The following is a 12730-nucleotide window of genomic DNA, read 5'->3' as shown; positions in this document are numbered from 1 at the left end:
CCCCAAAATACCTTTGACAGGATTTAACATTTTCTCTCTTGTTTAGAAATACCTTTGTAAAAATTTGCTTTTCTCTCTGGGTGAAATAACTGTATTTCGCAGGAACATCCTCTAATTCCAACTTAAATTTTTCTTTATAACATTTAAAATATTGGCTGGTTTTACTAGTTAGAAGACAATGAGAATTGGGATAAGATGATTTCACAATAATTGCAGTCATTAAAACAGCAACTAAAGAGAAGCTTTGCAGAATATATTTTCAGTCATGTAATAGTGTGGAGAAGTGTAAAAACTCTCCTTGGCTTGTCTGGGAATATCTGCTAGTTTGGAGGTGTTCCAATTTTCTCATATGTTGTATTGTTGTAGCTTCCTATACAGCCAATTTAGAGAAGATACTGCTGATCTGCACTCATCACAAATCAGTTTCTTTGAAAGACAGGTTATTTAAAATGCTACAAATCAGAAAAAGGCCCTACCCCAAATACAGTTTTTATTTCAGTTTGTTAGATTGGATTTTGTGTGATAGTTTATAAGCATTGCTTTAAGATTATGAGGTTTTCTTTCTGCATAAATGACTGCGTTCCTGAAGTTAAATTCTAAAAACTCAGGAGAGAATGTGTCAATCCAAATCACCAGATGAGTGGGGAGCTGAGGTTGATTTATGGCCCATTGCAGGAGATATTTGGCACCAGTGGGCCTGGGGCTGCCTGGCCGCGCTCAGCTGGAGCCCAGCTCTGACCCTTCAGTGATAACAAGCCTGTGCTGCCACGTGCTCTGCACGCAGAAACATCCCCTGAGCAAAGGGAAAGATAAAGGCTTGGAGACTGACAATCCCCAGGCTGGGCTGTGAACCCCAGGGAACACCAGGGTCATTGGGGAACCACCACCAGCAGCCCTTGGCCCAAACTCCTGGGGCTGTCAATGATTCTGGGACCTGTGGGCTCAAAAACTGCAGCCTTGAGCAGCACATGGGGGCACTCCAAACTGTAAAATTAGGTTAAACTCTTTAAATATAAAATGCCTGAGTATATATAAAATGCCAAGTATAAAAATGAAATATAATTATTTAAACATAAAATTCCAAGTATAAAAATGCCTGAGATTTTTGCGTAAAATAAATGTTTAAAGGAAGGTTTGCAGTTCAACTGAACCATTACTTGCACTGGGACAGTATTTATGTATCTTGGGATTTTTACTGTATTTTATATATAAAGCACACACACACACCCTGCACACTTTAGAGAAGAGCTCAGTATTGTCTACTTATTCAGTATTATTAATATTTTATTGAAAATTTTTGACTTTGAATATAACTCCTGTGTTTTATGTGTAATCATTAAATCCTGAAAGCATTCCAGGCTAGGTTGGATGGAGCAACCTGGTCTAGTGAAGGTGTCCCTGCCCATGGGAAAGGTTGGAACTGGATGAGTTGTAGCATTCCTTCCAGCCCAGGCCATTCTGTGCTGATTTTGGTTACAGAAGGTATTTGTATACTTCTAAAATTAAGTCTGTAGTTCCTTTACAGTTTCAAGTAGACATTTGACACATAAAATGTAAAAAGTCTTCGTCTTCCAGAGGTGATGGAGGTAGATCTCCAGCAGGTGTGGACTCAGAATCAATCTGTATTTGAGCAGAGCTTTGGCAATTTATCCATCAAGAATTTTGCTGCTTGGAGTGTTTTATTTGTGATACTCAGGAGTTTGAGATTAGAAGTGACCCTTGCATATTACTGAAGTACCCTAATTCAAAAATCTGTTAGTGGCTTCAGGTAATATAATTTAACACATTTTGGTTTGCAAGAACATTGAAGAATACTTGTGCGGTGTTTTTTTCTGAATTCTTTTCCCTATCAGGAATCTTCATTTACCCTGAGACCTCTCCTGCTGTGATAATCATTTCTATCCAAGATTACACTTCTGGTTTCTATTCAAGAAACTTTTAAAAAAAAGGATAAAAAAAAAGCTTTGAGTGGATTTAATCTCCAGAAAGGAGAAGGGGGAAAAAAAGCCAGTAGGGTTGTTCACTTCCTGCCACAGCAGACAATGTTGGAATTCTCATCTGGGGGAAGAGTAAACATGGACAAAAGCTTATCTGAGTGGGCAAGGACAAAGTTTATCAAGATCTTGGTAATTCTGCCTCTAAAGATAAAGCTTAGTTATTAATGCACCAGTGCAAGCCTTAACTGAAATCATGTTTTTTCTTGTTTTACCGTGACCGTAGGAGGAGAAATTAGCTAAATATCAGTAGTTTCTCCTATATTTTCCTAAGTAGCCTCCAAACCCATTTTTTTTCCTTTGTATTTCAGGGGATGTTGCACCATTCTTCAAGACAGAACCAGGCTTGCCCCAGATCCACCTGGAAGGAAACAGACTGGTCCTTACGTGCCTTGCCGAAGGCAGCTGGCCCTTGGAATTCAAGTGGTTGCACAACGACAGTGAAATCACCTCCTACTCCAGTGAATACAAGTAAATAACATCCATATAGTCACCTCTGCAAGTGGAATTGCAGAAACAACCCCAAACCAAACCCCACCCCCTCAGTTTCCCAATGCCTCAAAGAGCTTTGTAGATACAGACACAGGGACCTGGGGGTTTGTTATGAAAGAAGAGTAGGTTTTGTAAACAGATGAGATTCCTTTGCTAAAAATGAGATTTAATGCTTCCAAACATGGGTCCTAACATGGAAATTTTAAGTACCAGAGGTGCCTTTTGCTGGAGATGTAACTTTTACCTGTGTTTGTGATAAATAGGAGACACATTCCGTAGCTAAATGTTACATATGATGTGTGAACTCATCCTTGAACAGAGCAAGGCCCGCTGGGACTGTCCGTCTCCATCAGATCTAGAGGAATGTGTTCTGTCTTAAATTCCACACAAAACTTTCTGTTTCAATTCTAGCAATTGCAAAAGGGAGCTGATAGTTTAACAAACTGCCCTTTAATGATTGTGCAGTTTGCCCCCAGGACCTCCCTCCCCATCCCACAGACATTCCATCAAACAGGAGCTAAACCACAGCGTGGCTTATCAGAGCTCATTCCTGCTGATAGGCAGCTCATGCCTGGCCAAGGACCAACGTGCCAGACAGCCAAGTTTTGTCTGCTTTTCTCTCACGTGGGAGGATTGACTGGGTTTTCTCTGTGCAAACAGAAATTTCTGTACCCTTACGGAAATTTAATTTTTATGCGACTTATTTGGTGCTTTCTAATTTTGTAGAATTTGCCAGGTGAGTTCAGACATTGTGAGGGGTGAGTGTGTGACAGAGAGAGCCCAGGCACAACACCTGTACCTTTTGCAAAGCAAGCTAAATACTGCATTTTTGGGACACAAGGCTCAAGGTAGAGAAAAGTTGTGCTCCATCACTATAGATAGAAATTACAGTATGAGTTGGTGTGCAGATAATGATATAAAGATTTTCAAAATTTTTACCTAGCACTAATTCTGGTTTTGATATTATTTACCTTTACAGAGCAGTAGGGGAAAAATTCCCTTAAAAAACTTGTTAAAACTTGTGGGGGTCATTTAGCATTTCAAGTATTTAGCAACTGTTTAAACCCAAGCATTTAGTTCTATCTGAAGTTACCTAAAAATGCAAGATTTGATTTGGAGGAGCCCCCTTAGTCCTGAGTCCCTGCATCTATTCATGGTTGCTGCTTTCAAGCCTTTGGGATGTGGATTATGAGCCACACACACATAAAGAGGAGATTTGTGAATGCTTTCTAGAAAATGAAAAGATCTCTAATAGCACAACAAATCACAGAATGTTTGAGCATGGCTTTGTGCAAATGCCACTTGTTTTGATCAATGACAGCAGAGTCAGTTGTAGTGGCTGGGCAGAAGGAGCTGGAAGCAGCCCTTGACCATGGGAGATGCTGAGAGAGAGGGAGGAAAAATGGTGTGGGGGGACAAACACCTGAACATGGAATGAGCAGCAAGCAAAGGTTAGAACTTCAGCCCTGTAGGTGTGCTAGGCACTGGGAGATGACATTTCATGGTATTAGGAGAAACCTGGGTAAGAATGTGTGACATTTTGAAATAAGACCTGAGTGCTGTGGTATTTCTTAAACAAGTGGACATCCCAATACGAAATTGGAATTTTACTGTGCATGACAGTGTGAGTCAGTTATTAGAACACCTTTCCCAAGCTGTGTGTGCACATACCTGCAGTCAGTCCCTTGTTTCTTATATTGCATTTAATTTGTTCTTGTGAATGTCAGGTCATGATTCCAACCATATTTATTAATATTGCATTTTTTATATTGTTATTTCTATTTCTCATTAAAAGATCTGGCACAGAGGAAGCTGCTGGTTTATGATAATAATATTGATAGAAAATATTAATTTAGAAATTGCATCCCTACTGCTACACCACAGCCAGAGATCAGCTAAACAGGATTTTGATTCTGTAGAAATGCAAAGCTTTAAGCTTCCAAAAAATGACATAGGTGCATTAGGATGAATGAAAGCAAGGAAAAGATATGCTCAGACATAAAAATTGCAGTTGCAAAATTTAACCTTTGACCCCATAACAGTTTGCTGTGCAGTTCTCTTGGGTAAATAGCCTGTTTAAATGCACGAATCTTCCTGAGTAAGTGACTTCTGCTGCAATTTGAATCATCAATCAAAGATTTTTTGGTAATTGATATTACTTAGCGTGTCTCAGTTAAAGTAATGTCTGTATTGTAACAGGCTGAAATATATTATTATAACAGCCCGAGTGAGTAAAGAACTAATTGGAGCCTTTGCATTGTGACATTGGTGACCCTGAGTGAGCAGCTCCTCTTTGTCTAACGAGGCTGGTTGTGTGCACAGCCCAGCGTTTACAGTGACTGTGCATGCACCACTTTGTGTTAAGTATTTATAAAACAACCTTAGAAATTCTTTGTGATCTGAGATCCACCTTATGATAACAAATCAATGCTGCTGACTGCAGGAGCAATTTTGGTTGTGTCTATAGGTTAAGAGACTTTAATGTTCAGGCAGTGCCTTTTTTCTGTTTTCTTTTCTTCCTCCCTTTGTTTTCTTTTGAATTAAGTTCTGGACCAGGTGTGTCTGTCATATTTGCTTTTGTGGCCTAAAGATATTGATTTATTGGAATTCAAGAAACTATGGTCATGTCTAAGCAGCCATAAACTTTCAACCAAACTACTTAAAAGTATCTAATTGTTATGTTTTAACAATGGACACATTTCAGTTTTGCTTCTGTATTTTAAAAGTTACATCAGTTGATCCATAAGTCTTTTGTTAAAAAGCTTGAGTAGATAAAAAGTAACATGAATATCTAATAAAATACACTTAGGTTTAATTCTGTATCCATAATTATGACTATTAAATCCCATAGCCTATAGCTTCACTTTCAACTCTTAGGGCATTTAAAATTAAAATGAGGGTTTAAATTTTAGATTAGGAGTGAACTGTAAGTGTTGGCTGGGATTTCTCCTTAAGTGGCTGATGCCACTCCCTCCTAGAGCTCTTTGCAGAGGGGTGAGGGAGCACATCAGGCTCAGGGAGACTCCACTTGAAGCTTCTCTTTTCCGCTTGTCACTTCCCATCTCTCTGCAGAACCTTCCCAAACTCCAGGTTCTGCTTGGCTGTGCCATTTAAAATGAGGGAAAAGTCAGGGCTGACTTTCCAAAGTCCTTGCAGACATTCCCAGCAACATCAAGGAGCCTCCATACAAAACCATGACACATCTCCACAATGGGAAGATCTGTCTTCAAAGTTTGAGCATAGACAAAAATAAAGCAAAATTCTGTCTTGTCACTGAAAGGAATTGCATTAACCTTTGATTTCAGTTCATTCAGGGAAAGAAAGTCTTATTTAGAACTTAGAAAGCCTATTTATATCTCTTCATGCCAGTCAGAAAACAAGTGGAATGGGAAAAGCATAGCACAAAAAGCAGTATCAAGGCTGTTAGGTCAATAGAAAAGCAGGTTTTAAAACAATAATAAGACATATGAGGTGCAAAAAGATTGTTTAAAATTGTAAACACAGAATCAGAAATTCCATTCATATTTATCCCTTGCCCAGGTTTGCAATTTTCAAGTTAGTCTCAAACAGTATTAACACGTGTCCTTTTTTCCACATTTGTTATTTAATTCTTCTAATTTTGCTTGCTGTACCTGCACATTATACCCAGTTGGTCCACTGAGAATCCAGCTGCTCTAGGTTTTGGCTGCCTTGGAATTTCCAAAGTAGATGGGATTTTCACTGTAAATTTTTAAAAGATTTTCATTTCTTCAGGCAACATGTTAAGAATGTTTCCTGCTGAAACTTTAATAAGTCAGAAAAGAAAACCAAAGTAGGACACTTCTGATCTAATTGATTTGTTTTGTCCTGGTGGCAGCAAAACTAAATCTGCATTACTGTCCTGGTGCAGATGAATACTCAGGAAAGAGGCCTTTAATTTTGGCTTTATTTAACAGACTAGGTATTAGCCAAGTAGGACACTAAATCTTCATGGGAGAAAGGAAGATTGTTGTTGTATAACTGTTGGGTAAAAAGAACTATAAAAATTCATTTTCAGTATTTGTCACAATCTTCAGTTCTTTTTTTTTATAATGATGTTTTCCAACAATCTTCTTGACAAAGAAGGAAATGATTTTGTAAGGATCTAGAGAAGCCTCCTGTCCTATTGATTTCTCCCTTTGTATTTTCACCTGCTCTCTCACTCTGTTCCCCATGGTGAGGCTCATCAGGCAAGAGGAAACAACATTCCTGCTTCAGAGTCATTATTTGTGTGCTGGGGCTGCTGTGGCTCCCATACAGAGCACAGGTTGGAATCCTCCTTTTCCTCCTGCCACAGCCACAGGAGGGAATGTGCTGGTGGCTCCTGGGCAGGTCACAGCAGTGGCCTGAGGAGGTCACAGGAGTCACAGCACATATCCAAGGGCAGCCAGGGGCTCCTGGAAACCCCAGGAATGTCTAAAGCTTGCCCATGCTCTTGGGCTCTGTGTGTCCCCTGTGTTTGGTGGTGTAACCCAATTGCTGGGGTGTGTTTTGTGATGACACCAGAATCTTCTGCCTCTTTTGTTTTATGCTCCCTGATCCTGTTCAGGCATTAAGCTCATGGGTGTGTTCAATATATTTGAGTCTAAGAAGAAATGTTTTCTTTTAGTGGAATTAAATTTAGAAGATTAAAATTCAGCAGTTTTCCTTTTCCTTATCTTCCATAAAGACTTTCATTAATCCTGCCATAATATCTCCTGAAGGTGACTGGAGGAATATGCACTTGTGATTAATGTTTGTTTAATGCAGGATTATCTCTATTATTCATGTGTTTTATTCCCATTAAAACTGCGCCTATCAGCTCATTTTCATGTTGAGCAATCAGATGTAGCTGAATGAGGAAGGTGAGATTACTGGACTGAGTGTGTGTTTGAAGGGCAGAGCAAACACAAAGTACAGCACAAGGTGGCACTTCCAGGATTCCTGAGTTCCGGTGGTCACACAGTGGAGCTTTCATTGGAAAGCTCTGATACTTCTTGCAAGTCTTCCTAATACCTGCACTTAAGCTTCTTGTGGCTTCTCTGAACTAATTACCTGCTCTCCCTTATGAATGAATGTAGAGAAAACTAGGAGAAAAAGTTTAAGTCGGTCTTTCATGTGTATTTTTTATATACTTGGCATTTATCATAGGCAGAACTGAAGACTTAAAGGTATTTTCATGCATTTCGTGTCAACTGCTTTTTAAAAACCTGTATGTAACAGACAATACTGTAACCAAAGACCTGAGATTACACAAGAATGCTGTTTGTAAGAAAAACTACAATAAGCATTTAAGACAAAGTGCAAACCAGGGAGAAGTGCTCTCTAATTGTGACTTTTGCCCTGCAGGTACATCATCCCAGCTCTGCAGAGGGCTGATGCTGGCTTCTACCAGTGCATCGTGAGGAACAGGATGGGGGCACTGCTGCAGAGGAGATCTCAAGTCCAAGTGGCATGTATGTCTGAGTGGGGGTCACTCTGTGACTCATTAGCTTCTTTTGGGGTAAAAAACCTGATGCATGATGACATTTGTCAGTCTGAACCGGTGTTAAATATCAGGCTTAACAAATTTTTTCAATTACTATCTCAAGAATTTCATACTTCAGTTGTCATCTGGATGCAGCTCAGAGCAGTGCAACACAGTCTTTGAGCTGTTCAAAGCCATGAAAATGAGATTGTTTGGAGATATCTGTAGCATGAGAGAACTGTTATACTTTATGGAATTAAGGAAGGCCGTGCACAAAACTATCAAAACAACAGCAACAACAAGAAAAATTCTAGAGGAAAACAGCAGCATCTAAAGGGAATAGGATGGTGGAATAGCACCAGGAAGATTTCACATCCTAATCCTTGAGGTACAAAATCAGCAGTTTTACAACAAAACTTTAAAATTCTGTTCTCAACACCTTTCTTGAGCAAAGCCCCCCAGTGCGTTTGCCCCACTTCAGTTTGGACTTTGCAGAATTTTTGAAATCCAGCTGCCGTTTGGAAAGGTTAAGTTAGTTTTCTCAGGTGTTTGTGCTAATGAACATGACATAAGAAATGATCACATACCCTTGATTTCCTTTTTTTTCAGTTAACCTATAGAAAACAAAATTCAAGTAACTTTTTTGGAAATAATAACAAAATTAGGCCTATTTTTTTTCCCAAAGTAAAAGCATAAAAGAAATTTTAAGAGACAGATTTTTGTGCTGGGCCTAAGAAGTCTCATATTGGATCAAATTCCTCGTCGTTGGGGGTCGGTAACTGGAAATTCAGTAGTAGTAAATGTCAGTTGATAAGCAAAATTTAAAGAAATTGAATTATTTATTAGATACCCAATTTGAAGGAACTGATTCACATTAATCAGTATGTCAATAAGGGAAATTACATGGAATTTCCTGTGTTTCAAAATAAAACCAGTTGCAAATGGCATTATGTAAGTCTTGGTATCATGTTCATCAGTTTACTGCATACAGTAGATTTTGTTACTATATCTGTAGTGTCAGTGATATCAGTAATTTAATGTTTGGTCTGCCTATTGTTTCAGAGCTGCTGGGAGCTAAAGTAAAAATAAACTGCTGCTAAAATGGGGTTTTCCTTCCCTGACCTCTGCCAGCCCTTGTGCCCCTGCTGGCTTCTGACCATGGGCTCACTCTAACCTGGCTCGGACCCTTGCATGTATTTTTCCAAATACTCCTCTGCAGATTTAGTGAATTCTGTTAGGTCACAGAGGATCTACTGCAAGCTGCTGTGAGTGAACAGAACTTTGAGTGAGGTGTGGGTCAAGCAGGGGGTTTAGAGGGGAAGGGGAGGGTGAAGTTCCTCTTCTTGAGCAGTACTGAGCCTTTGGAGGAACGTGGATTCCTCTGGAGCTGCATCTCCAGGTGTGGTTTCAGGGGACCAAGGCTTTGGTAGCAGTCCGAGGGAAAAATGTGCCCATTTCCTCCTGCATCCTACTAACCATCCCCACTCCTGGGTTGCAGTGGAGCTCACTCACCTTTAGGCTCAGCAGGAAAACGTGTTTGAGCGGCTGTGGGCTGGGAGACTTCTCCAAAATTCCTAAAAGAGAGCAACAGTTCTTTTGTTGGGCTGGTAAAGTTCTCTCCCAGCTCCTCCCTCCCCAGCTGTGCAAGCAGTTATACTGGCACAGTGCAGGGAGCAATTCCTCAGGAAGCCCTGGTGGGAACAATAGTGAGAAGGAGACACAGGAATGCTTTTCCTTGATGCTGCTGCTGCTGAAGAATTCTGTCTCCTGAAATCCCAACTTTATTCCCCTCTGAATGGGGGGAAGGTTTGCAGGACAGAGTTTTGTCTCTCCAGGCTGGTTTGTGCGTGTTTGGCTGTTCTGGAAAGAGTAAGAAGTGCAATTTTCTTCAGTTTTAGTTTCCCCCCACTTAATTTCTGGATCCCTGAAGGAGGCTTAAAGGTTCTCTCTTAAATCTGTGTGAATTAAGCAGTCTATGTATTAATTCATTTATTCATTTCTTTTCACTAATGAAGACAGAGCAAAGCAAACCAGATCCTGTGTGACTTGGGAGACCTTTGGTCTTGAGCCTTTGTGACATCAATGGCTTCTATAGTGAAATTGCCAGTCAGATTTGCACTTTATTCCTGCAGATTAAAGTGTTCTACAAGTTTTAAATAACCTCTTTCCCCTCACTCAGGGTAGCTACTGATGCCATGGGATTGTTTTCTGTGTTTTAATCGTTTTTATATAAATTAATTGATTTAAGCTGAGTGGATGTAGTGAAGTTCCTGATATTTTATCATATATTGCTTTTTGGTTATTCTTCAAAACATATCAGAAAGGAACATTCCAAGGAGTTCTTAAAATCATCTTAGCCACTCATCAAAAACTTATGGGGGTTGAAATGTTAGTCTTTCAACTCAGACAGATTCACAATAAATGATCTATTTTTGCCAGTGAGTAGAGGATGCTTCCCAATACACTTCAACTCAAGATTTCTAGTGAAAAATTGAAAGGTGCAATTATAATGGCACTGAGAAAGATCTGAGGTATTTTCCATGTCCTAGATATCTGAAGTAGCAGGGAACTTGTTAAATAATTTAAAAAATATTTCAACACATGCTAACATATTACTTAACTGAATGGGAACAGATATTTGTGAGAAAACTGCTGAGTAAATCTTAATTACAGGATGGGCTTAAAAACTCCTGTATTGTGAAAACTAAAATAATCACACGACAGTGAAGTTAATTAGATCCACCTCCGCAGTTTGAAATTTCTTTTCAAGTAGCTGATCTGATTACAGTTGTAAGGAATCTGGAGCAGCTGAGGAAGTACAATGCTGATTATGTCTGAATAAATAACTTGAAAAATCACAAAGATGATTAAAGCTTCTTTAAAATACCATGTGTTTTTAATTTCTGCTCTTGTTCTGTCTCTTCTCATCTCCTGCCCATTCACAGACCTGATAGCAGTCATTTCTTTTCTGTGTCCTTTGCATCCCTTTCTGCAGCACAGAATCTGTAGAGAACCCTGTCGTCCTTAAAAAAAAAGGGAATTCAGTGACAGAAGCTTGAAGAGTTCTCTGTTGTGCATGTGTCAGTTTCCTAGTTTAAATCAAATTAAAATGCAGAGAAGTTCTTTGGAGGGTGAAGAAGTAAGAGCCTGCAGCCCTATTCACTTTAATGGATAAGAATGCAGTACAAAAGGCAATGGAAAAACAAGAAAAAAAACACTCACTGAATTTCTCCAAGGTCTCTCCAGATACCTGAACTTGCCTGTGAAATAAAGCCTGCAGAGGCAGAGGTTCTGCAAGGGTAGCAGCATTTCTTCCATTAGAACTTTTGTTAAAAGCTGCTCTCCAACACTAGGGATGCACTATTGACCTTGAAATGTCGTGCCAGGAGAGCTGGCAGCCCCCAGCATGGCCTTGGGACTCCAGGATCATTTTGGGATCCTTGCCTAGGTCTGACTCTGTTGGCCTGGCTGCAGTGAAAGAGCCACTTGTCTGTTTGTGTAGCTGTGGATAAAAAACAAAAAGATGACCAAAAAATGGATGCATTTATTTACACCATGAGCATCCCTTTGAATTGCAGGAGTTTCTTTTTATTATTAAGGATTTGTCTGAAAAAAACCCAACCAAATGAAAAACCAAAGGGAGCAAACCTCCACTAAAACATCATATTCAGCAAAACCCCTCAGTAACTGCCCAAGAGCACAGGGGCCACACAGGGCTGCTCATGGATGCTCTGCCTGTGTGCAGCAGCAGCACTGGGGCACTTCATCTGCCTCTATAAACCAAAACCCCCAAATTCTAAACTGTCCCATGAGTAATTACCAGTGCCAGTGGAATGTTGTCATCTTATTGCAAAGCTCCCATCCCTTCTCAGTGATTCCTCGTGGGCATCACCTCACCACACTAACTCCTTCTTCTTCATAGCACAACCAACAAACGGCATGACTCTCCCCAATAAGCTAACCCACTCTTTTATAGCACTCATGTTCTTATTGGACACAGCTGTGGCCTATTAAGGGCAGGCCTGTTCCTAATTTTCGGTGATTAGTGCAGCTGCAACTCCTCAGGTGTGAGACTACCTTCTGCACTATCTTTATTTTCTTACATTCTATCCTTCCACAGGTGATTTCTCTGTCTCCTGAAAAGAAATGGGGAGAAAGGCAAAACTTGTCTTTTTAATTTTTTAATTTTTTTGATTTTTTGCAGATATGGGAGATTTCATGGACACAGACCAGAGAAAAACAGTGACTGAAGGACAAGCTGCTGTTCTGAACTTCCCACACATCCTCAGCCACCCGAGGCCCCAAGTGACTTGGTTTAGAGACGGGCACAAGATTATACCAAGCAGCAGAATGTAAGTCAGTGTAAAGCTCAAAATACACCCACCCTAAAATATGATTAATTATATTTGATAACACAGCTTACATTTTAAGTACACTAATTAAGGTTTAAAGAGAATAAAGTAGTCATGTTCATACTAAGTTTGAGATAAATTACTATTTTAAGACTGTCTCTGAACTTCTGAAGCAGTTTGACAAAATAATTCATGTGGTTTTAATGGTCCTGGTGCAGCATAAGGGGCTGGATGTGCAGAATGTCTGAGCTTCCTTCACGCTATTCATTTCCATGATACATTTTGGAAAAAGGAACGTTCATCTCTCCATTATGTTTACTTGAGTGCACTAACTTAATGAATTCTGAGGTTTTTTTCTTTTAAAACTAGAATCTGTGGGGTTTGTTACAGAGTTATGCTTAGTACTATTTTCCTCACAATAAATTTCT

The 12730-nt window shown here is 39.7% G+C and overlaps 1 protein-coding gene across 2 annotated transcripts in view; it reads left to right on the top strand.

Annotated features, from left to right (window-relative positions):
* Positions 1–12730, top strand: part of SDK1 (sidekick cell adhesion molecule 1) — a 387464-nt gene that overhangs the window by 105591 nt on the left and 269143 nt on the right. For both annotated transcript variants that reach the window (XM_063171739.1, XM_063171738.1), the window contains exons 3-5: positions 2306–2465; positions 7833–7939; positions 12155–12302. In XM_063171739.1, the coding sequence (XP_063027809.1) occupies positions 2306–2465; positions 7833–7939; positions 12155–12302 (415 nt within the window). The remainder of the gene's footprint in view (positions 1–2305; positions 2466–7832; positions 7940–12154; positions 12303–12730) is intronic.

Source organism: Melospiza melodia, chromosome 18 (genome assembly GCF_035770615.1).
Source record: "Melospiza melodia melodia isolate bMelMel2 chromosome 18, bMelMel2.pri, whole genome shotgun sequence".
NCBI classification, from domain to species: Eukaryota; Metazoa; Chordata; class Aves; order Passeriformes; family Passerellidae; genus Melospiza; species Melospiza melodia.
This window is presented reverse-complemented; position numbering and strand designations above follow the sequence as displayed.